At 35.6% G+C, this 25,538-nt stretch overlaps 1 protein-coding gene across 1 annotated transcript; it reads right to left on the reverse strand.

The window, feature by feature from the left end:
- Positions 1-339: 339 nt before the first annotated feature.
- LOC138706369 (BTB/POZ domain-containing protein 6-B-like) lies at positions 340-24,762 on the reverse strand. Its single transcript, XM_069835561.1, has 6 exons — positions 24,574-24,762; positions 24,427-24,473; positions 15,279-15,391; positions 9,551-9,681; positions 8,301-8,505; positions 340-2,252 (listed from the first exon to the last, which is right to left on the reverse strand). The coding sequence occupies exons 1-6, from the start codon at positions 24,654-24,656 to the stop codon at positions 1,227-1,229; spliced, it is 1,605 nt and encodes a 534-aa protein (XP_069691662.1). The 5' UTR covers positions 24,657-24,762; the 3' UTR covers positions 340-1,226.
- Between the last annotated feature and the right edge of the window lie 776 nt (positions 24,763-25,538).

Genomic DNA, 25,538 nt, shown 5'->3' on the forward strand with positions numbered 1-25,538 from the left:
TTTCCAGCAAGAAAATATGTGATATTTTATGTATTATTAGAGTTTCCATATACCCTGCAAAATACGTGACCGTTCCTCTTTTTGCTGTGTCCCATTATTTCAAAAGAGATCTTCGTGACATGTTTTTGTTGTATACTTAAATATCAGCGACTCAAAAAAACAAAGCTGGAAATAATAATAATAATAATCCGTGGTGCTACAGCCCACGAATGGCCCAGAACGACCAGCCGGCTGCTGGCCTCACACCCACATGCCGAAGAGCAGAGGTGGACGATCATCCAACCAGAATGGCGGTATCATGTGGTTAGCACAATGATCCCCCCAGCTGTTATAGCTGGCTTTTGCAACCAGATTTCGCTACCTATCGTAGCTCCCCAAGTGCATCACGATTCTGGGTGGGCACCAGTTCCATACACTGGTCGAAATTTCACGAGAAAATTTCTTCCCCCATGAGTACTCGAACCAGCGCACATTCCGTAACGTGAGTCCTAGGTGGAAATAATATTAACCACTATTTTATCATAAACATCAGTCTCCATCACTGTTGGTGACACTGGGATTCACTATATTGGCAACACTGGAGGCGACAATGAAATAAATGTATATAATGTTCTTAAAACGAGTTCACGCTATGAAGCACACTGCTACCAGATCATGATTCAATCTCATTTGTTTGATTACATCATAAATGTGAAAAATGTTCTGAATTCCAAAGATTAGAGTGAATTGAAGGAAATTCTTAAATCAAAATATTCAGATGAAGTCTGGCTGGATCTGATCAAAAGTGTTGATGGAAAGCTCCCGAATTTAAAAATCTCATAGAGTTCATTATATGTATCCTTGGTACATTTTCAATTCCTTTTGTTCAATTCATTCTTCAAATAAGTTATTTTCAATAAAGCTCAATTTTTTTAATCAGGACTGAGTGTACTGTATTTTTGTTTGGTGATTCTGGGAACCCTAAGCCTTATGTATCGTTAACAATAACCGATATTCAAAATATATTTAAATTGATATCTGAAGTAGCGCAGTCGTTAAATTTGACAGCATTTGAGAAACTTCGGCAAAAATATTAATTTTTAAAGAAGTACTGATCACTTCGTCGTCCAACAAAAAATTTCAAAATTTTGCTTCAAAGTAAATTCACTCTACTTAAGATACAGAAGAACATGGTGAAATATTTTCTACATTTATAAGCAAGGAATATATGTATCTCTAATAATAAATCACATCCAAATCGAATAAATGAGCTGTGTAACAAATCCACAATCTGTCTCCTGCTTTATCCCTGTGTTGAACATGGTGGGTGCTGGAGGGACAGCACCGACTTTAGCAGTGTCTTTAAAAGTAAATTTGACAGGTGGACAGTCTTCCACCGAGCACAACTTCTTGCTCAAGAAATAAGTGTTACTTGTATACACTTGAATTTTGTAACCGACATTCTTCTGCAAAATTATTGATTCTTTTAAATTTATATCGATCACTGATCCATATGAAATCTTTCCAGCAAACACAGTATGACTGATTGGTGTTCCAGAAGCATCCAACACAGTAACTATGAAGGACTCATCGTATTCTTTTGACATGGGCTTGGGAGCTGTTGCTATCGGAAACCAGAGAGTGGGAACTTGGATTCCGTACAGTACAATAGGATGATCCACCTTGACATCAAGAGAGAAATTCTTGCCTCCGAGATTTGCAGTTTGAGAGGGTGAAGCAAGAGCCACGACCCTGTCCAGTGTGTTTATGAAGGGTGATCCCACCATGGGAGGCGGAGGTGTCGAGAAACCGCCTGGTGTGAATCCTGTTGGTGGAACTGGCATCTGAATCTTTCGTATGCACCTCAGTTTGGCCAACTTGCGTGGACGACTCTCAGCACTGAACCCATCAGGCAGGGGATATGAACCAGGAACAGTGATGTTCATGAGAATTGCATAACTCTCTTCCAGTGTCAGAAGACCCTTGTCATTGGAATTCGAATAAGCTGGACCCTTAACGAAATCCTGCTGGGACACAGCCAGGAAACGTAATTTTGACAGAACTTCTGGACCAATTGCAGAACGTTTGTTTTCTCTGTCTGGAGGGTAACTGGCTTTGAGACACTGCTGTTCTGCCCATTTCTCTACTGCATTCAGAATCTCTATTTCCGGTACATCCAAGCAGTCCAATTCAACAATCATGTTCACTACACTTCGATCCACATTGGGGAAGTTGGGATGTCTCAGTACCAGTGTTGGATTCTTTCTTATGAACTGTAAAAAATATATATGTTTCATTACTTGCTGCAAAGTAAATTTAAATGTACAGAATACTTTGGCACATAATACAAGAAGGTACATCCTTGTGCAAATTAATGTGAACAATTTCATCTTGTGAGTTTTTCCGATAAGCAAGTTACAATATAATAAAGTTTTAAATGGGCCGTCTTTGCTTATCTAATTTATATAAATTATATTAGTTTATAACATGAACGTTTTCGGCACTGGTGTGTGCTATCTTCAGATGTAGAAAAATTCTGCCTGGTTACACTGTCAAATAGATACACGTAATATTGACATGATCATTATGTGTGCACAATAACTTATAATATATACCCATTATCATTTAAAATATAACATGAAATACAAAAACACTTACACACAATTAATTAAAACAGTTAATTAAAAACAGTTGATTTAAAAAACATTATTCTTTGCTGCTATAATGTCCATCGTTGTTTGGTAAACATTGTGGTTGAATTGACGTTTATAGTAGTAACTATGTCAAATGAAATAAACCAGTTTTATATTAACATCAGACAATTAGTGAACCCATTAAGAAACGATTTTATGGCTTACTTTATACATATTTTAACATCATAGTGCAACCAAGTAACATCTTAATATAAAACTGGTTTATTTCATTTGACATAGTTACTACTATAAACGTCAATTCAACCACAACATTTACCAAACAACGATGGACATTATAGCAGCAAAGAATAATGCTTTTCAAATCAATTGTTTTTAATTAATTGTGTGTAAGTGTTTTTGTATGTCATGTTATATTTTAAATGATAATGGGTATATATTATAAGTTATTGTGCACACATAATGATCATCTCAATATTACGTGTATCTATTTGACAGTGTAACCAGGCAGAATTCTTCTACATATGAAGATGGCATACACCGGTGTCGAAAACGTTCATGTTATGAACTAATATAATTTATATAAATTAGATAAGCATAGACGGCCCATTTAAAACTTTATTATAATGTGAACAAGCCTAGATTTGATATAGAAGAACTTTATTTAAAGAACTAAATCATTAAATTACTGAACTATATATCCTAATACTTTATGTTCCCTCTTTTTGCTTGAATTAACATATTAATATGTCTGGGCATAGGCATTGCAAGGAATTTGCATATTTTTTTTTTACACTTCTTCAATCATAACACCAAACTCATATAATAGCAGTACGCAGTCTACTTTTTTGATTTCCTGCTTTATAATAAATACTGATCAAAAATTTTCGATGAGATTTAAATCCGCAGGGTTCCCAAAAAGTCCAGAGTAGATAGTAATGAGTCACTTATTCATTTACAATATTCTTTTCTGCCCTAATTGGTTGAGTACCAGCAAATACCATCATCTGAGCTTTCTCAATCATTACTGTATTTTTATATTAAAATCAATTGCTAATTTAAGTTTAAAATGCCCTTTTACAATTCACATCTAGTTCTAAAAATCATCACTTCATCACACAAAAAAAGTGAAGTCTTAAAATCTATTCCCTTTATTTTTTAGCTGTTATTTAATCATTTCTGTTCCCTTTATTTTTTAGCTGTTATTTAATAATTTCTGTATCAACTACACAGTTATCCAGTGTTAGTGGAATTGATGATAACAAGATGGTATTTCCGAAGAGGTAAGTCTCAGAACTCACTATGATATTACCTGATACTTGCTTTTCAGTTGGGGAAAGCCTCAGAAGATATCCAAACAGGTACGTAATCAGTAGAGTTCGCGGTTTTCACCATTTATAACTTAAATTGCAATTTTAGCATTTTCTAAAATTTATGATTGATTGGTTGAAATTCAAACAGTCTGAATTTTCAGTCTTGATTGTTACAGTTAAGAAGTCAGGTGTGCTGTGCTTTTATTGGGTAGCTGTCAGTGATAGTTTTGTTTAGCAAAAGACAATAATTTTGTTGCTTCGTATGGAGTGTGGCATTGTAAGCGGCAGAAACATGGACATTACGACAAAGTGAAGAGATGCGAATAGAAGCATTTGAAATGTGACTATGGAGAAGAATGGAGCGTGTGAAATGGACAGACACAATTAGAAATGAAGCTGTGTTGGAAAGAGTGGGTGAAGAAAGAATGATGCTGAAACTGATCAGGAAGAGGAAAAGGAATTGGTTGGGTCACTGACTGAGAACAAACTGCCTACGGAAGCATGCACTAGAAGGAATGGTGAACGGGTAAAAGTTTGGGGTAGAAGACATCAGATGACAGACGACATTAAGATAATATGGATCATATGAGGAAACAAAGAGGAAGGCAGAAAATAGGAAAGATTGGAGAAAGCTGGGTTTGCAGTGAAAGACCTGCCCTTGGGTATAACAATGAATGAATGAATGAATGAATGACCAAATATTCTCTTCTATCATTTCTTTTTTTCAATCCACATAAATTATCATTTGGCTTTAAGTAAAAGTGAAATCTGTGAACTGGTCATTCCAACATCTGTGTTACCTTCATCTAGTGCTGTTAGTGGTGAGCCAATGAATAAAATGGTTAGATGCAAAATCAAATATAAGAAATGATGTAAAACTAAATATGATTGGTTGTATTTTCATCAAGCTCAGAGTGGTGCATTTTGTGAATTGTGTGAAATGCATTTGAATCGCTTCATTAAGAAAGGGCATCAGTCCAGTTTAGCTAAGTTGTGGGAAATGAAGAAAAACTGTCCAGACTGATGCCCCTTCCTTTACAAAACGCTCACATTCCGAACACAATATCCTGATGAAAGAAATGTTGGACTGGTTTCTTTTATTGATAAAATGATGTGTTAAACATTCAAGATGGGAAATTCAATGTTAACTCAATTTCGAAAAAAAATGTGACTGATGTCCTTTCTTTATGAAGCAATTCATTTAAAAAATAGCCTCGAAGCTCTTCAAAAAACAGGTGGGGTATTCATAAACTTTATAAAAGCTACTGAAAGACGCACTTGTCTAATTTAATCAGTGAGTAATTACTACTTTTAGATCTACTAAATTTATACTTGATTACTTTGCGACTGCACCATAAGTGTGTCCACATGAAGTTACCATAGCTGTTATGGAAACAACAAATTGTGGCCAGTTCTGAGTTGTGATGGGTAGTACTGTTGTTGCCAGTTCATTCTGTAAACAAAGCCATGCTTTTTCGCGATTCTATATCATCTGCTGATTGCTTGGACACGAGTTTGTTCTGTTTTGTTACATAGTTATTATTGGTGCTATTGTAGTTTAATTCACTGTTAAATCTACCTATATTTGTTTCACTGTTATTGTTTTATTATTTTATTACCTGTGTTTATTTTGTAATTTTGTTCTCATGGCATGACATTTATTTACAGTAGAACCTCTATTATCCATGGTAATGAAGGGGGTGGACTGAAAGGTTAATCGAAAAAATCAGATAATCCATACCATAAAATATTTTCGTAAATTAAGTGGATAATACTTGCACTTTTTTAATTTCCTTCGTGATCTTGTGTTTAACATGCTAGGTAGTGAATCAGTATTTCTCTCATTTAAGTCTGGTTGTCAACGACAGGTTTTTAAGGGGCAAGGAAATTCCTTGTAATGAATGTCAGCGGAAAGATAGGAATAGTAGAGGTCTCATGTTGTAGATTTACATACTTCACACACTTCATTGTTGATTTTTATTAATTCTCGCACAATTGTAACATCAATCTCGTATTCTGATGCAAGATGAGCCACAGTTTCTCTTTCCCCAAACAACTAAATTATTTGCACTTTTTTCGGTACTTAGCACAACACGTTTTCTTTTGTCACTCACGGAATAGGCTATATGGGCTATTCCATATGAAATCAATCAGTAAAAAAACCTGGCATTTTTTTTAATACTCTAATTTTTTCCCTATTTATACAAGGTGCTGAGGAGAGTGCATTTTCAAAAATATGTTATCAAAAGTCAAACGGTTTTCGTACTATTGAGCGACAAATTTAGCGTATTTTATAAAAACAAGCCTCTTTCAGCGCTCAGAACTCTGGAACCATTTACTGCAGAACATTGAATGGGAGCTCATTTTGAAGCTGACATTTAGTAGGTTATGATAAGAAGTAATACTTATTTTTATTGTATACAGAGAGAGACAGATAATCTGATTTTACTTACTTTTAGGCTTTTTGCCCATTTGTAAAAATGTAAAAAATATTGAGAAAAAACCTTGCATTATTAAGAGGGATTCGGCATTGTTTGCTTAGTGGCTGGGCAATAAGTTTCGAGGGTATTAAATAAATTATTTTCACATGCGTAGACTTGAATGGCGCAGTACCCCACACACTGGCCGAGAGCTGAAGACAAGCGAGCATTGGGCGTCGTTTTACTCCTGTGTTTATGAAAACTTGTGATAAAGCTAGCCCAGCCATGACTGCTAGACGACACATCACGTGTTTGTCTCCTGGCCTTGCTTGTCTCGACTACCTACAGTCAGCTGGTTAGTTCACGCGCGTACTTTTTTTTTTATTTGATATTTTCAATACTTTCTTATCAACGGTGCAACAGTAAAAAATAAGTGTTTATTTGTACTTTCAATGCGGAATCTAACCATATATTTTAAAAATATTTTTTCGTGGGCAAAGGCATCTTAATGAAGAAAAATCTAAATTTCTCCATTTCCATAAAAAGTAAGAAAAACTGTTTACATGTCAATATAAACTACAATTTCTCAGCATCAAAATAAACCATGATTTTGATCATTGGGTGAAAGGGTTTCGGAGCCACAACAGTTTAACGTTGCTAATTTTATGAAAATACAATAAATTTAAATATTTTAAATTTAAACACTATGAAATTCTGATGCCTCAAACTCTGCACAAAGCATTGTATTATAGTTGTCAACGGACAGAAAAAGTTTCATTGTATTTAAAAATTGCAAGGTCAATTTTCTCTATATTTCGGTCGATTTGAGATGGAATAGCCCATATTTTATATAAAGTACGGCGACTCGAACAGTAGACCATATTGTTTAAATGTCAAGGCTTGTAATAACACTCTCTAGAAAAAAAAATACGTACTGGTACTAATATAACGTACAGTAGTATTACTTCTGTAGCAAAAAAAAAAAAAAAAAAAGAGGGAGAGAAAGACAGTTGGATAATCCGGCAATTGGTTAATAGGGTGACGAATAATCAGGGTTTTACTGTAGCTTTGGAGCACACCAATAGATCACATGTATGCATCAAGTACCATAAAAGATGTATGGCAACAGTGCTCTAAGGATGCATCAGTTGGCGATCACAAAGTAATTTTAATTAAAAGATAGACAGTTTATGTAAAAGGATACTTAATACTGGCTTTATGGAAAAATTTTACACAGAAGAATAGTTCATATTCACCATGTTTTGCATAACAATATTAGCATTTAAAGCAAATAACTCTATTTTTATACGTTCTCTTTCACATAAACTGCCTCTGTTGTTGTAAGGTAAGATCTGAATTATTGTTTCTTCTGCTGTCGGTTCCACCTTCCTCCAGTACAGTATAAATCCCTCCCAGGGGAATTCAACGCTGTCTAGCTTAGTAATCAATTTACACACTTTTACTGAAATATTTGACACAGACTCGAAGTTTCAGCAAAGCAAACAAGTCTATACATACTCAGCATTGTTTAACAACTGCTATTCAGAGAATTCTCATTAACACAGAAATTAAAAGCTATTTTTTTCATCAGAAAACCACAAATTTACTAACATGAACCATTTGTTTAAAATTTCTAATTTATTTCACAAAAACACAATCATATCGCATTTTCAGATGCTTTTTGCATTTTGTCGCGAATTTAGAAGTACTAAATTCTCAATCTAGAGCTTGTGGAAAATGAAAATATTAAACGGCATATGTATTGGAGACATTTTGCATTTATACTGATGTGAAAAACCACGAACTCTAATAATCAGTCCAAGCAGGACTAGAACCCAAACATAGTACCACCCTAGACCATCTGATTACTATTTATATTTTTTTATTAAAAACCAAGAAACTTTCCTGAAATCCCATTAATGAAATGTATATATTACCTTTCCACACTCTTCCTTCAGAACAGGTTCTTGAATCTCTGAAACAAGCTGTAAGACAGGCCACAGTGTGTCGAAGTTCATGTCACGAACCATGTATCTTGCAGCAATTTCGCAAAGATGGGGCATACTGTATTTCACTGCTGCTTTGTACAGAAAACTGGCATCTTCAGTACACTTCAGATCCATTTTGTCCAAATACATGTAACTGAAAAGATACAGAAATGCCCATAAACATCTGGTAAATGAAAAATACCATGTAATATATATATATATATATATATAAAAAAAGCACGCGCGCACGCACACACACACACACACACACACAGATACTGAGTGTTCATTTCAAAGTGTGTTATGATGTCACTGTTGTGAGTCAGCGATCTGAAGCGAGTTTCAGCTTTTATGTCAGAGAAGTTGCCTATTATTCGAGGCATTCAATCTGAACTTGAGAACGTGTATGGTATAACTTGAACGTCATAGCAACAGATGGCGGCCTGTACGGTCTGTGTGCTACCATAACCTCTTTCGAGCTGTGTTTTGCACGGGCAAGTCATATGCAGGGTATTTGTTATCATCGGTTGCATACGGCAACATTCCATAACACAAATCAAATGCTCCATGTCCATGTTGACCGTCCAAGTTAATGTCAACAAATACGTAAGTATCGTCTTAACCCTCTCCACATATCCCGACAGTAAGAAAAAGACTCACCTCAGTACATGTTTCCAAACAGTTTATATTCCTGCCATTACCGGCATTACCATACGTATTGGTACGTACTCTTCAGAATGAAAGCCGTACTTGCTAGGCAACTTCTCTGGCACATTGTAGGAAGTGTAGGAAGATTGAATTCTCTAGGCTCATCGGCTAGCCACATGATGGCATACAGCGAGCCATGACACACTTTGAACTGAACACGCAATGTGTGTGTGTGTGTGTGTGTGTGTGTGTGTGTGTGTGTGTATATATATATATATATATATATTTATTTATTTGGTTACAGTGCATTACAATGTTGAACAACAGCAATTTTCTTACAATTATTGCATTAATTGCATATTCATAACAGTCTCGATAAATTTAGAAAATACAGAATTGTTAGAAATATACTTGTGCATGTAAGCTATAGGCTACTCATTTATGTATATGCGACATTTACAATGACACTTTTTGTACTAGCTACCTTAGCACCAGAAAGACAGTTGATTCTATGCAGGTGCTTTTCTAAGTTGGAAGGTTACAATACTTACTCAAGCATCATGTTGAATATTCTCGGTTCGATATCATTAATTTCAATAGCACCCTCTGCTTTGTTGGTTATTAACAGTTCTTCAAATCTTGGACTTGACATACAGAGAACCATTCCATGAGCTTGGACAGTCTGAAACAAATATAACGATAATAAATGCATCAAAATTCCAATGTCAAGACAACAACTATTATAATTACATTGTTAAGCATTAAAATGATTAGAAAAAAACCAGTCAAAGAAGACACACATTTTCTCAATATGTTTCTACCTTTTCACTACAGTTCTGCTCTTTTGCCATATTAGCAATGATATTTCTGTTTACAGTTTATTTTCTGGAACTATCATCACTCAAAACATAATATGTAGCAGTATAAATTAAATCACTTAATACACATTCAAGTGCATAGACAAATTTTCGTTTTCCGCATTTCACACAAAAGGTTTTCCTCCTTCCTCCCCTTTTTTTTTTTATTTTTTTTTTTAAATAGAATATTTGATGTAGGCTAATAGCCATATGTACGTATGTTATTGCATTTTACGAAAACTGGTATTGAAAACTGTTAGAAATACAAAGATACATTATATACAGGTAAGTAATCAACACTACAGCGAAATCAAATGTTACGGGGAAGTTGTAAAACAATATCTTTTCAAAGACATTCATCCACATGTAAAGGTTGCAACCACAGTCTAATACATACAGTCGCACAACTCATACATATAAAATATGCCAACATTTGGCAACTGGCGCGACAGTAGCGCTCCAGCGGCAGGCAAGTTAAATGTGTGTGGAGCAGAGAAATGGTACTGTGTAGTTTATTTGATATTTTTATGCCATACAGTAACTGTATATCAGGCCTGCACAAAGTTTGCACTCTCCGAGCCGGCTCCCAGCTCATGAGCGGAATGAAGATATTAGCTGCACTCTGTATAAGGGTGGACTGGAAGAAGGGATGATTTCGTACAAAATATACACAAAAGGAAGTACTATTACGAGTGTTTATGAAATGAATTCCCGTTCAGTGTTTGGAAAACTATCTTGGACTATTATTAATTAATAAAGAAATATTTATTTTACAGAAATAATAGAAATTCTATAGCTACTTAAATGTACAATATCATTTTGTTATATTTTTATTTATCAGTACATCAAAACGAGGTTTTATGCTGTTGGCAGCTGAAAGGAACAATAGCCTACTGATCGTAATGAAATATCAGTTGCAGATGTTCGATGTGTGTCTTCATTAAAGTTGATAATAGAAAACTGTTGCTCACAAATATAAATGTTAAGCCAAACATAGCAATCATTTTCACAGCCAGCCTGTGTAGTCGTGGATATTATTGCTAATGTTTAGTCTTGTAAAACTCAACCAGGCTAGTAGTATTATTCAAACAATCTTTAGCCCTTAGGTCACATTGAAGATCAATAAGTTCGAGCTGTAAATCGTTAAATGTTATGTTCCGTCTTTTAGATTCCTTCAGACTGTACTGTAGCAGTAGGTAAGTAACGTGAAACAGTTACTGAGAGTAGGCCTACACACTGCACTCCACTAGATAGCTGAATGGTCGTTTCCCTCTCCTCTACCTATAGCAAGTCTATGTCATTCTGACGTATCTTCCTCTCCGTTTCGGCGAGCGGTAAACATAGCTCTCCCGCTCGTTGTGCGCTGTCTGTGCAGGTATGCTGTATATGGTTCTTATTAATTTTATTTTAGGAACCTACAAGACTTTTACATTCAGTTAATCTGAAAAAAGTTGTAAGTTCGAGAAATTGAGAATAAACTTAAATCCTTCTGCTTCTTACTTTCATGTGAATCATAGTTTGAGATATATAATTTTTCGAACCTGGGTGACAAATTCAGTTTATTTCTAAATGTATGTATGCATCATTTGAATTCTGTACGTATTTCCTGTGAGAAAAATCAATATTATTAACCTCAAAAACAAGGACTTCACTTCAGTCTTAGCCTTGGGGGGGGGGGGGGGGGAATGAAAAGAATTTATTTTTGTGTGAAAGCTTTACTTTTCTGGAGGCTAACAAGGAGATATGGCCAACTGGAAATGCAGTATTTGAATGAAACACATAAGTTGTAGCAGAGATCAAATACACCATGTTTATAGGCATTGACAGTCAGCGTAAAAAAAAATAAAATAAATGGTGTTATCACGTTTCTGTTCCAGTACGGAAAACAACTAAACAGGGCTATTACAGACTGGATGAAATGTCCGTATACCCCTGAATATAAACATCTTCGAGCTTGCTCAGATGGGTGTGCACTACATTTATTCTGTGTATTAATTTTGTATTGTAGTATGTAGCAATAAAATACAGTACCACATATTCGTATATGCAACTATTTAACAAAAGAGAAAATAATTGATCAGTGGAAATGACAATCATACGACAGAACAATTGAACAGTGACAACCATCAAACAAGCGAGCAGTGAAGGAAAATATGGCGAATTTAAGCATTTTCTTGATCGAAGAGCACTTAGTGACTGCAGTGTGGATTCACCAATGACCACATATTGGACAAACAATAACTTCATAAATTATGACTAACTTTCAGCTGCGTTTTTGGAAGGCACCACCATCCCATAGAACATTACTTTAATGATAGGATCTATAAAGGATGCATGCATCTTCGACAGGAAGAATTTAACGCAGTGCAAAGAAGCATGCAATTTGCTTCTTCAGCAATTCCCAACAAGAAAAGACAAAAGGGAAGTTTTTTTTTTACTGACGAATGTGCTATTTAACGAAATCCTAAAGATCGGAATATTTCTTTTTGATCTAAAGAGAATTCACATTTCATTAAAAAAAAAATCGATCAAAATCCACCTCAGATAATGTTTTGGGCGAGGGTAACAGTAGATCAACTGCTTGGACCGTACTTTTTGGTAGCTTGCTAAATGAAATGACTTATCTGCAATGATTAATGAATGATTACTTCCTGAATTTCAGAGGAAAGGCATATCTGATATTGTATGGCTTTAACAAGACAGCACACTAGATCATTTCACCATGAATAAGCGACTACACCTCAATGAACTTTTCCAAACAGGTAGATTGGTTGGGAAGATCTTTCCTTCAGCTTTGCCATGGCCACCACAGAGACCAGATCTCACCAAGCCAGACAATTCTCTGTGGGGAATCATAAAGAAAAGTTGCTACATTTCAAAAACTGAGTTGAAGAATGCTGTCCACAATAATCCCTCAAGATTGTAATGCCACAAATACTACGGAAAATGAGCAAACAGACCTGAAGAAGCAGCTGCCTATGCAGAAATTATGGAAGAGTCCATTTGGATGTTTTGGATCCATAATAGGCAAGTGAAATCATTTTAAATCTATGCTGATGACCAGGGTGTACGAACATTTCGCCTACCCTGTAGGTTATAAATTTTGAGCTAGGAATTTTAGGTGCTGCACTTTATTTATATATTTTATATAATTTGGACATTTAATTTTATATATATATATATATATATATATATATATATATATATCCATGTATTGTAGGTCCCTATCACCACGGCATGGTGCGTCCTCAGGTTGCGGATCGAGGAGACGGCCTCCAGATATGGAGGGTAACTGCGAATATATTGAATAAGCAGTCGCGGACAGCCGATGAGGGGTGGTCCTCCAGCTTGGGGGTTGGGCGAAGGGCTAACAACCCATCACCGTAAAAAAAACAGCTTGTTACGAATCCTTCAAATAAGCCTCGGAATGGGACTGATTCTCTGGCACGACCACAGCAACATGTAGCACTTATGGGCGAATCCAGAAATGCATATAGAGTGTTAGTTGGGAGGCCGGAGGGAAAAAGACCTTTAGGGAGGCCGAGACGTAGATGGGAAGATAATATTAAAATGGATTTGAGGGAGGTGAGATATGATGATAGAGACTGGATTAATCTTGCTCAGGATAGGGACCAATGGTGGGCTTATGTGAGGGCGGCAATGAACCTCCGGGTTCCTTAAAAGCCAGTAAGTAAGTAAATAAGTAAGTATATTGCTATTGAAATGTCCAAATTAGCTTGTCGTGCAAAGAAAACATGAAATAAACACCCCCAACTGTGTTTTGGTTGCACCTATTTTCAATGTCAGCACCTTTTTGCACTTTTCCCCCTTCTTTCTTTGACTCCTTTGCCGCATTTTATTCTTACAAAAATTCAAGAAGGAAAACCGAACATGTGCAGCTTGACAGGTCTTCTATCTATTGTTAAATAAGCCATTCAGGCACCTTAATCTACCGTTCTCCTGTTGACTGCTTTCTGAAAGTTTTTATTACAATTTACTGCTTTTAGTCTGGTACCACATTACTTTCACTTCAGTGCAGTCCTGTCTGGCAAAAGTTTCAAATTAGTTTGCCCTTCAATGAACTCCCGTTTGGTAAAATATCTACAAATTACTTTACATTTCATTGCACCACCACTGGCGAAAGCTATTGAATAGAAAGAAGAGGAATTTCAGCTTGCTCCTTCATTGGCGAAAGATTAATTCTTTTCCTCTCCTTGTCAATATCATCTGCTATATTGGCTGACATTTTCACCAAGGAGGATGAAACTTAGCTTATTCAAGGAATTTTGTATTCTTATATAATTGGTTTTGGTACTGTTTTTAATGAACATTTACATTTGAAATTTGCATCTTTTTCAAAATTAAGGCACCTTTTAACCAAAATTTTGCAACTAAAATTCCTAGCTCTAGACCCTACCTGCACAAACAGTGCTCAACGTGAGCGTGCGCTCCTTTGGGACAGGAGAGCCATGTTTACCGCTCGCCAAAACGGAGGAAGATACGTCAGAATGACATAGACTTGCTATAGGTAGAGGAGAGGGAAACGACCACTCAGCTATCTAGTGGAGTGCAATGTGTATTCTCAGTAACTGTTTCATGTTGCTTACCTACTGCTACAGTACAGTATGGAGGAATCTAAAAGACAGAACATAACATTTAACATTTAATGATTTACAGCGCGAACTTATTGATCTTCAATGTGACCTAAGGGCTAAAGATAGTTTGAATAATACTACTAGCCTGGTTGAGTTTTACAAGACTAAACATTAGCAATATTATCCACGACGACACAGGCTGGCTGTGAAAATGATTGCTATGTTTGGCTCAACATTTATATTTGTGAGCAACTGTTTTCTACAACCAACTTTAACAAAGGCAGGCATCGAACATCTGTAACTGATGTTTCATTATGATCAGTAGGCTACTGTTCCTTTCAGCTGCCAACAGCATAAAACCCCGTTTTGATGTACTGATAAATAAAAATATAACAAAATGATATTGTACATTTAAGTAGCTATAGGATTTCTATTATTTCTGTAAAATAAATATTTCTTTATTAATTAATAATAATCCAAGATAGTTTTGCAAACACTGAATGGGAATTCATTTCATAAACACTCGTAATAGTTCTTTCTTTCATGTACATTTTGTACGAGATCACTCCTTCTTCCAGTCCACCCTTATACAGAGTGCAGTCAATATCTGCTTCTGCTCATGAGCTGTGAGCCGGCTCGGAGAGTGAAAACCTTGTGCAGGCCTGCTCTAGACTCATCATTTACTCTGACTTTGCAACAACGCAGTGAAACCTTAACATGTCAATTATGGTTGTTTATGACTATGTTCATAGTACTTTGATGAGGGTGTAATACATGCAAAATTATCATTATCATTATTAATATAAAAAATGAACAGTAAAACAAACCTCTTTCTCTTCACTTCCAATCACCAACACACAATCACTAAATTCACCAGATGTTCTCAAGTGAGCCAACCGTGCTTTGACATCATTTTTCCCCAACTGCCATTTAATATCACCTGAAAAAAGTACAAAATAATGTATTGTTACATAGAACACAATGTAATTTGATGTTCCTTTTGTGCTATGACAATTCCTTGAAGAACCATAATTTTCTATCCTTTATCCTAAACACAGTCATACATCATCAATGAAATGCAGTATTTTTTTTATAGTGTTCATCTGTTATACAGCTCTGTATACACTGCAGACTATTGTTTGTTTGTGTTCGTTCTCGTATTTTCAACTTCGTTTCCTTAAAGGCTCCTACAGTTTTATGAGAAGTTTTCTTGCAGACATATCTGAAGTCTCAATCAAGATAGTGACCTGCAGAGATTTATCTATGAAGCAAGCAACATGATGAGGCAACAAAAGCTGATGGTTTACTTGGAGCCTTCTCTTTCGGAGATGATGATGATGATGATAATAATAATAATAATAATAATAATAATAATAATAATAATAACAACAACAGTAACATTCATTCATTCATTTATTTTATTCCATTGATCTTACATGAGCAAAGAAGCTTTAAGATGTGGAACAAGTCAAAATTTTACAATATTACAATTACAATTTTTACAAATTTTTAGTTTTACAATTTAGTAATTTTCTACAATTCTTACAATTTTGTGCAATTTTTTACAATATTTTGGCGAGATGTAGTGAGGTCGGAGGATTCACCAAAAGATTACCCGGCATTTGCCTTTTGGTTGGGGAAAACCTCGGAAAAACCTAACCAGGTAATGAAATAAAAGGGGTTGATGCCGAGGACTCGCCATAGACCATCTGGCTTCAGTCCCACAGCTGGGGAAAACCTCGGAAGAAACCATTCAATGAGACCAAAGGAGGATCCAACCCAAGCCCAAACACAGCTCCGGATCAGCAGCCCAGCGAGTCTGCCGACTGAGCTACATTGATGGCTCTACTAAAAATATACAATACATAGCCAATCAGATTATGAAATTTACAAACACAAACAATCATTCATCAGTTGAGCTATATGTATAATAAAAAACAAGTAAGTTAATTAAATTTAAGGCATAAACAATTCAATCAGTTGTGATATACAGAAATTGGTAATACATATCATGCAAACTACTTCAAATTACAAACACAAACAATTTATCACTAGAGTTACACAGATTACTATTCAATTTAAAGCATATAAAATTCATGGGCCAAAACTATACAAACATATACAATACAAAGTAAGCAGATTAATTCAATTTACAAGCATACCTTCATTAACCTATACAAATTTGTGCAATTAATATCAAGTAGATTAATTCAATTCATAATCATAAACAATTCATCAGTTGAGCTATACAGACTACTATACAATTTACAGCATATACAATTCATCAACTGAGCTACACAGACTACCATTCAATTTACAGTATATCCAATTCATCAGTAGAGCTATACAGACTAGTATTCATTTTAAAAGCATATACAATTCATCACCCAAACTATACAAACATATACAATCAAATTAGTTCAATTTACAAACTTATTTTCGTTAAGCTATACAAAATTGTACAATTCATATGAAGTAGATTAATTCAATTTATAAGCTTAAACAATTCATCAGTTGACCTATACAGTATACTATTCAATTTACAGCACATACAATTCATCAGTTATCCTAACAAAAATATACAATGCATAGTAAACAGATTAAGTCAATATAAAAACATATTTTAGTTGAGCTATATAAAATTGTACAGGTCATTTTAAGTAGAATAATTCAATTCACAAGCATAAACAATTCATCAGTTGTGTAGAAGGTATGAGTATGTAGAAATTTGGTTAATTCTTTTCTAAACCTTTTCTCATGGTTCTTCAAATAATAATAATAATAATAATAATAATAATAATAATAATAATAATAATAATAATAATAATAATAATAATAATAATAATACATATATTCATTTCTAATGCAATGTCATTATTAAAAAAAAATATTATTTTCGAGTAAACATTGATATAAGCTATCATTATGATGTACCGAAGTATGTACAATATTTCCGTGCAGGAATTCTGCATTACCATATAATGAAGGATGGATAGAACAGAGAAAAATTCTCTCCAGCACCAGGATTCGAACTCGGGTTTTCACTCTACATGCTGACGCTTACAATGTCGGATCGCATCCCCTCAGTTTAAGTTCTACCTCTCAGTTTTCCTTGAGGGAACTCCTCTATAATCGAAAAATCGAAAGAGAATTGGGAGGACAAATTTAAAAGGTACGCAAAACGCGTCCTTGCAAGGGGTTGGGGGCTGTACAAAACTAAATATGTGAGCTCCAAGCCTGTTGGCCACTTGTCTCACTCCGGGTTACGCTGCTCCACTGAAGGAGCTCTAGAAAATTTTGAAGGGGAAGCCGAAATTGGACGTAACCTCTTACGTACCACATACGCGAGGGGGACAGAGATTTGATCAAGTGATCACGGGACGGGGTGAGGAGGAGATGGCTGGTGTTTGCCGTTAGGATGGCAAGACGCTGTCATCTGTTGTTCTATGACAAGGCATGTGAAGGCCGTCGGAAGAAGCGCCGTGAAATCTAAATCTGCAATTTGAGAGGTCCCTGTCCTTTCAAATTGCGACTAATTGAGTGACCTCGTACATTTAATAGACAATTTATAGGTTCAAAACTAGGCATACGTCGTTTACAAGAAAAGGGGAATATATATGGGGAAGGGCATATAGGTCCATGGCCCATTTCTTATAGGACTCATCCCGACATTTGTCTTATGCCTTAGGAAAACCACGGAATACCTTAGGCAGGATGAGTTGTCTCATATAAGAGACTAGCCAATTTGGCTATTATGTAGGAGGTGACTGTTGTCATGAGCCTTGTTGAATCGTCTCAATTTAGAGACCAGCCATTTGGCTTTATGGTGACTCAATTACGAAGAGAGGGGAGAGATGTAATTATTAATTAATTTTGAGTAATTAGGGAGATTCATGGGAATATGAGTGCAGGTCCGTGGCCCATTTCTTTTAGGGCTCATCCCGACATTTGTCTTAGCGCCTTAGACAAACCACGGAAAAACCTTAGTCAGTTTTCCCTTTGATGGCCTACCCTCATGTACTGTGTCACTGTTCCAAGATCAAACTCTGAGGCTGCATGCAAACTTTACTCAAGCAGCAACAAAGAAGAAACTCATATAGCTTCCCAATGTGCCCTTTTTCTTAAGTCTTTTGCAGCTCTACTGTTTCTTTGAGTTATTGTATAACAGCTCAGTATATGATGCAAGGTAGCTAGCATGCATTGTTGCTACACGTGAGAATGAAGCTAAATTGGAAGTCAGTTTTCTGCATCCCAGAAGATCACCTTCATCTTTCACATTTACAAGCATTCCTGACGTAGAGAACATCCCAAGAAGTGTAGCGCTTGGTTCATTCCACAATAAGTTTCGTTAGTCACAGGACATTCAAAATGTTATGTATCTAAAACTAAGAAATATATTCATGTCCTGTTTTTTTTAGTTTTATCCAGCTCAAAATCTGCTACTAATTTCATATTAGCTCAATGTAATATTATTATTTACTGAGTAAACAATAATAAAATACATTGTTAATCACAGGACCACTTACTGTGGAATGACCTGCTTACAAAAGTAGAACCTGTCACTTCAACTAGACGTGTTTACACCATAGTCTAATATATACAGTCCCGCCCAAGTGACTAGCAAGTTAAAGCAGTAGGTCATAGGATTGTTACTGCCAGCATGTGCTTATGAAAAGGACGTGGGATATTAATAATGTTAAAAATGTCTCTGAATAAATGAAATGTGTGTAGTGCTGTAAATTGCAGTGACAACAAACCAAAATCTCCGAATCTGTAGTAATTGAGATTTCCTTAAGACCAAGAGAAGTCATGAACTTATAACTCGTAATCATAACAAATGAATCACATGGTAGTATTGTCTTCTATACAACATTTAGGTTATCAGTTACCTATTCGTATGTCAGAAAGAATAGTTTAAATACATATGGAAAAAGACGTACAATCAGTGTAATATTATTTTTAAAGTAATACAGGTTATTTGTTTTTAGGCATACTTGTTCACCTTACATCTTGTATTTTTTTCTTTCTTTCAGGAGTAGAAAATGACTGATAAGTTTTAGAAGATTAGATTTATTGAACAAAAGTGTCGATTACTTTTATTTTTAGGCCTACAATAATATCACTGTAGACCTATGTTTATGAATGCTAAACGCAAGAAACTTTTGTGGAATGTCACACTACGTCATTTGGCATCCCCCATGCATCAATCTTACATCAAAAAGAATGCTCACAAATAGAGCATAACGATAACGAAAATATTTATTCAACTGAATTGCTACTTCGGTGGACTTTGTAAGAGCAGTGCCATTAATTTCAATAGCAAGGTTCAGATGGTGTTTTCTTATGTTTATTTATTATTTGCCATGTTGCTCTGATTTTGTTATCTGAAAACATAATGAGAGCCATGGTGAGATTGGTGTTGATTTTACAGCTCCAATAAAAGTACAATTTATTTGTTAACTGAAATTAAAATTTCTTCATAAAAATTGTGTATTCGTTTGCACGGCAAAAAGAATAGCCGACAATTTCTAAGTTCCGGTTCCAGATATATAACATTGCGCATGCTCGTCTTGTCAAAGCCGTAGTTCACCAGGTAACACATAATTAAACAACTTAAATTTGCTGTATTTAGTTTAAGAGTCTAAAATATGTTATAAAATCGAATGGAGGGTTGAGTCTAGATAAATCAGAGTCTCTGAAGAGTGAAATATTAATAAAATTGATACATACAAAATCAACTGAAACGAATATGAACAGGAAAACCAAGTATTATGCCGAAACGATATTAACAGTCTCAGTAGTGTAAGTCATTACAGCATTGGTCTATTAAACGAGTTAATAGTAGTAGCTCAAGGTTCGAATCTCCCACAATCTTCTTTTTTTAATTACAAATTTTCCACTGCATATGTCTTGCAAACCTATATGCATGTGGTGACATCTCTTAGAATATGCCCAAACTCTAATAAATAATAAACCTCCCTCTCTTTTCCAAGCAGTACTCCTGTCTGTTAATAAAACATTCTGTCTCATCATTATGCTTGAAGATGGAGAGAGAGAACAACTCCATCAACAAGTCATTGCCCTGGTTCGCATAGGTTATTCTCCATCAATGGCGGCCAGAGAGATTGGAGTCCCATTGTCAATTGCTAAGCGGTGGGCTAAATTGTTTATCGAGAATGGTGAAGTTGTGAATCGTCCAATTCCTGATAGGCCACGCATTTCTACTAGGGAAGAGGACGCCATGTTATTGAGAGAAATTGAGAACCACTCCTTTACAACTGCCTCAAGATGGCGTCCAACTTTCCAGGTTCCCCACACACCGTGAGGAGATGTTTTAGAGAGTGTGACATACGGCATTGTTGAGTTGTGAGGAGAGAACATTTGATGATGGAGCGTTCTGTGGACCATCTAGCATATGCTCTCTCTGACAGGACTTCGATTGGAGAATTGTCATTTTCTCTGACGAGGTAATTGTCTCCAGTAGCAATGATCGTCCTGCCCTAGTTTATCATATGTGGCCACTGATACGATGAATACTTCGTGAGACGACTTAACAGGTTGGGTCGCGTGTTGGGGGTGGATGTCATACAATGGGGCAGGACTTCTGGAATGCATCCACGGTCGGTTTATGGCAGAAGTCTACAAACACATTTTGGCAAATGTAATGACCCCTTCCACCTGAGAACGATTTCCAGAAGGAACACTTTCCTTCCAGCAGGATAATTACCCAGTACACACCGCCAACCAGATTCAAAGATTGTTAAAAGGAGGCTGATGTCGATCCGGTCGACTGACCTCCAAAATCACCAGATATGAATCCGATTGAAAATTTGTAGGCTACAGTCAAACAGATCCTATGTCTAATTGGGCAGAACAACCATCCGTTCGGAGGGAGGAGGTGGCCATGAATTTAGACCTGTTCCATAATCTTGTGCTGTGCAGAATGACGGCAATTGTTGACGCAGATGGTTTGTGGACGAGATACTAGTCCCCACTACAGGCCTTTTTTTTTTTTTGTTAATATATTAACAAACACCTATGGTTGAGGTTCTGGCTGATATGTACATCTATTATCAGGCAGTACATCTCATTTGACGATATGTGTCACAGGAAGAAGAATTTGTTTGTATGCATCTGAAGTCTGATTAGTGGAATATGTAGCTAATCAGCAATGGAAGGGGAAAGGAACTAGCCACCCTACTTCATTATCTCCTGGCCTAGTTGTCTTATGAGTAATGCCTTATTGGTATCACTTATGAGATTCAAACCTGTCTTCGGACAGTTGACTAAACAACAACAACATATTAACAGATTGTTTGTTTTTTATTTAATTATTTATGTTTAATATGCATCCGGTTTTTAGGATGTGGAACAAGTATTTTTGTTTATATACAGGCCAGGTCTCCCCTATTAATGGCCCACAGGTGATGGGCAATAATTTTTTTTACAAGACAGGCATAACGAAGTTTATCAACAAATGCCATTTCACATTTAAACTAATAAATTAATTTAAAACTAAAATTTAAAAAAAATAATAATTTTACCAGAACAGAAGGTGAACTCTCAACCTCTGGTACAGATGTCAGACATCTTACCACTGGGCCACACACAACTCGTAAGATTGACTACATTGTGGATGGACGACTTTCAATGAAGACACCACAGCAATGCCTTGGAGTGCAGTATGTTTACATGAATGAACCGCACGACAGAACTTAGCATTTCTATCACTCAAGGGTCAGCCCATTTTTCTTTTTTTTTTTGCTGTTAAGTGTACGTCATATTGGCAGTAAGTCCATGTAAATATATCGTATAAGTAGGATACCGGTATGTTAAAAGTAGGCCTATGTGTGGAAACTGGAAATGTATTGCAAATTGGGGTAAACTTATCATAAAAAAAGTATCACTCCTATTTCTGGCTTAAAATAATAAAAAAATCCCGATACTTAAGGAATGTAAAGAAAGTGAACTTTAAAAATATATTCAATGGATCTCTGAGTATGGTACATAAGATCTGCCCTAAAAAATAATGTACCCCCCTAAAACTGAAATGACGTCCTTGTTTTTGAGGCTACTAATATTGACTTTTCTCACAGGAAATGCATACAGAACCCGAACCTGCTCTCTTTTCACAATACGCAGAAGACTTAGTGTCTGAGCTATAGAGATGACACGAAAGCTTTCATTTCTGTGCAGAGTGTTGATATAGTCATGAAGGTTCAAATGTGAATTTAACTACACGATTTATCTATATATTTATCTATTATTTACGTCATATTACCATATTTGTTGTAGTTTTTGAAGTGAATTTCGGAACGATGCTAGCAACAAGACAAGGTAGTTTCCTAGTACCCAGTACTCATTACATAGGTCATTTTCATGTTTACACAGTGGCTCCTTTATGAAAAGAATTTTAATAGTTTGTTACTAGATGTGATTCTAATCAGTTTGCAATACTTTTTGGTCCAGGGAAAATATCTTTTATGATTATACAACAATGGCTGACTTAACAGCTTATGTAACGAGTGCAGGGTACTAGGAAAATTCCCAAACCAAATAGTCTGAATTTAAATACCTAACTCAAATATTCGTTATCTTGTGTATGAGTGCTCTGGTCTTCGATCATGCGCAGTGTCTTACATCTGAGACTTTAGAATATTCCATCGTCTCATTCCTTTTTTGGGGAATGTACTTCTTGCTTCTGTATCTTAAATAACACTGACGTAATCGGCTCTGACCCATACCATTACGCTGGACCAAGGTTGCTAAAGACGGCCATTTTCGCCATTACCCTAGCCCCTCATGCATCTGGTCCAAACAGTTTGCAGATTGTTAAGAAGCGGCATCTGTACTCTATCCAACTGTAAATAAATCATTAACGTAGCTCTTATAGTTTCCATGCAGTAAGGTTAAGCATTCCAAATTTTGCACTTTTTGGGACATCTGAAACTCCACACGTACATTTAGGAAAGGACGTTGTTCTACGTCAAAACCTGAAAAGTGTGGATTCGAGGGAAACATAAGAAGCATTCCAGATTCCTCAAGAAGCTGTAGCACAATTCCGACTAACCACATAACTCGTAACATGACTGCCTTGCACATCACCTGCAACACATTGGCATCAAACCAGGCCCCACATGTCCACTGTATGATCAAGAAGGATCGATGGAAAAAACCGAGTTGTCCAGCATTAATTAGAGATGTTGGAAGATTAAGATCACAATAAAGTGTTAAAGTGGTTAAATTTATAAATATGAATAAATAAATGAACATCACAAATTGAATGGTTGTGAAAAATGAACATCAGATTTGAAAAAATAAAACACAATCTGCAAAAAATTAAGTAGACCTATCTGCAGCCATAGGATGCGATCCAGCAAGCAGTGTTCTGAAATAAGTAACTGGGTTTGTCTGCAGTTGGCTAACTCAAGATGTCTTACCCTCTTAGTCAATCCATATAAAATATATTTTATCCACCTACACAAATAATTTATAAGAAATTTCCTAGAACCAACTACCTAAAGGGCTTACTTAGACACTATGCTCTTATAAAAGCGTACCTTACACAGGATAGAATATGATGGAAATGACTAAAAATAGAGAATGTGATTCTTTATGCTAAACTAGTGCTGAAATAGTTCTCTTCATACTCCCCTTATACACCTTGCATATACGAATCTGTGACAGGTTAGGTTTGGTTAGTTTAGGCTTTTGTTATGCCTTGCACGTAGGTTCAACTGCATCTCCACAAATTCCTTATAAATTCAACGGTTTTCACTTACGAAATCACCGCAACTAACTCAGCACCAGTTTCACCAAAATATTTTTAATAATACAAACTGTTAATGTAACTGATTCTACTTTCAGTTGTTTATTCACTTATGAGTTCAATACCTACCGGTACTGCAATAGAAAGAAAACATTGGTGACGAGGCAAAATATGGCTGCAGTTTACCAGTCGTAAATGCAACTTACCTGATCCTCCACTATTCTCGACACCGTTAGCGCCTTCCATGTCGCTACTGAAAAAGGAAAATGTGAATATAAAATGTGAACTAAATTGTGTTATAGGTTATAATGATTAAGCGCCTGTGTAACCACTACACTTGTCCGATGCTTTACCTTGTTTTTGTCTTTTTCGCAGTCTGGGATGTTTCTGATGGTTCACGCTCCTCAGAAGTAGCTCTTTTTGAATTGGAGAGCATTTATGCATAAATATATTATCAGCAAAACCTCATAACATTATCCTACTCAAAATTAAGCCGGGATGCTTTCCACAATGTAACGTAGGCGATGTACAGAAAACGAGAAATTACGACAACCACGCCGACTAACTTCATCCAATCATACAGCCAAGAAATACCCGCCAATTTGAAAATAAGTTTAACCCTCCATTTTCGCTTTCCTGTTTTGCACTATTACTTGCATTTTTATGATTTTGTTTGTTTGTAGACAAAATATGCAATAATTATAACAATCAACATTTATGTAAATCATAGATAAATTAATTTTTATTGATGAAACATCAATTTAAGCGCAGGACGATTCTATAAATTCAAGTTCATTGCTGTTAACTAGGGTTCAAGCGTTTGCATATTTTTTTATCAAAGACTGCTTGAATATTTTCTCAAGAGGAGGACATTAAAATACTGTCCATAATAATTAGCAATGTTTGTTGTTACGCTTAACTTATATTAAAAGAAGAATCATTATGTGTTGCATTAATAACATACACTATAACGTGCAGAAACTTAACATTAAACACCAGAAGAAGATAAATGTTGTCCTTGGTCCTTACTATAATAAGGTATTTGATATTCATTTTGAATTTTATTCAGCTTCCTCCAAGTGAAGGCTGCCTAGAAGACAAAGTTTACCAAAAAATTGCTGTTTTTTTTTTGAGTAAATGGTAGGTACACAATTATAATGAAAAAAAAACAATGGAGAAGGAAAAGAAAAAGAAATAACACAATTATAAATAATTGAAGACGACTAAACAAAAGATCATTAATTCCAGAAAAAAAAAAAAAACATAAAATTTCCAAGTACGGTATCTATTTGCTATTAGGTGATCACAGTCGTCTATT

The sequence above is a fragment of the Periplaneta americana genome, chromosome 9, assembly GCF_040183065.1.
Source record: "Periplaneta americana isolate PAMFEO1 chromosome 9, P.americana_PAMFEO1_priV1, whole genome shotgun sequence".
Taxonomy (NCBI): domain Eukaryota; kingdom Metazoa; phylum Arthropoda; class Insecta; order Blattodea; family Blattidae; genus Periplaneta; species Periplaneta americana.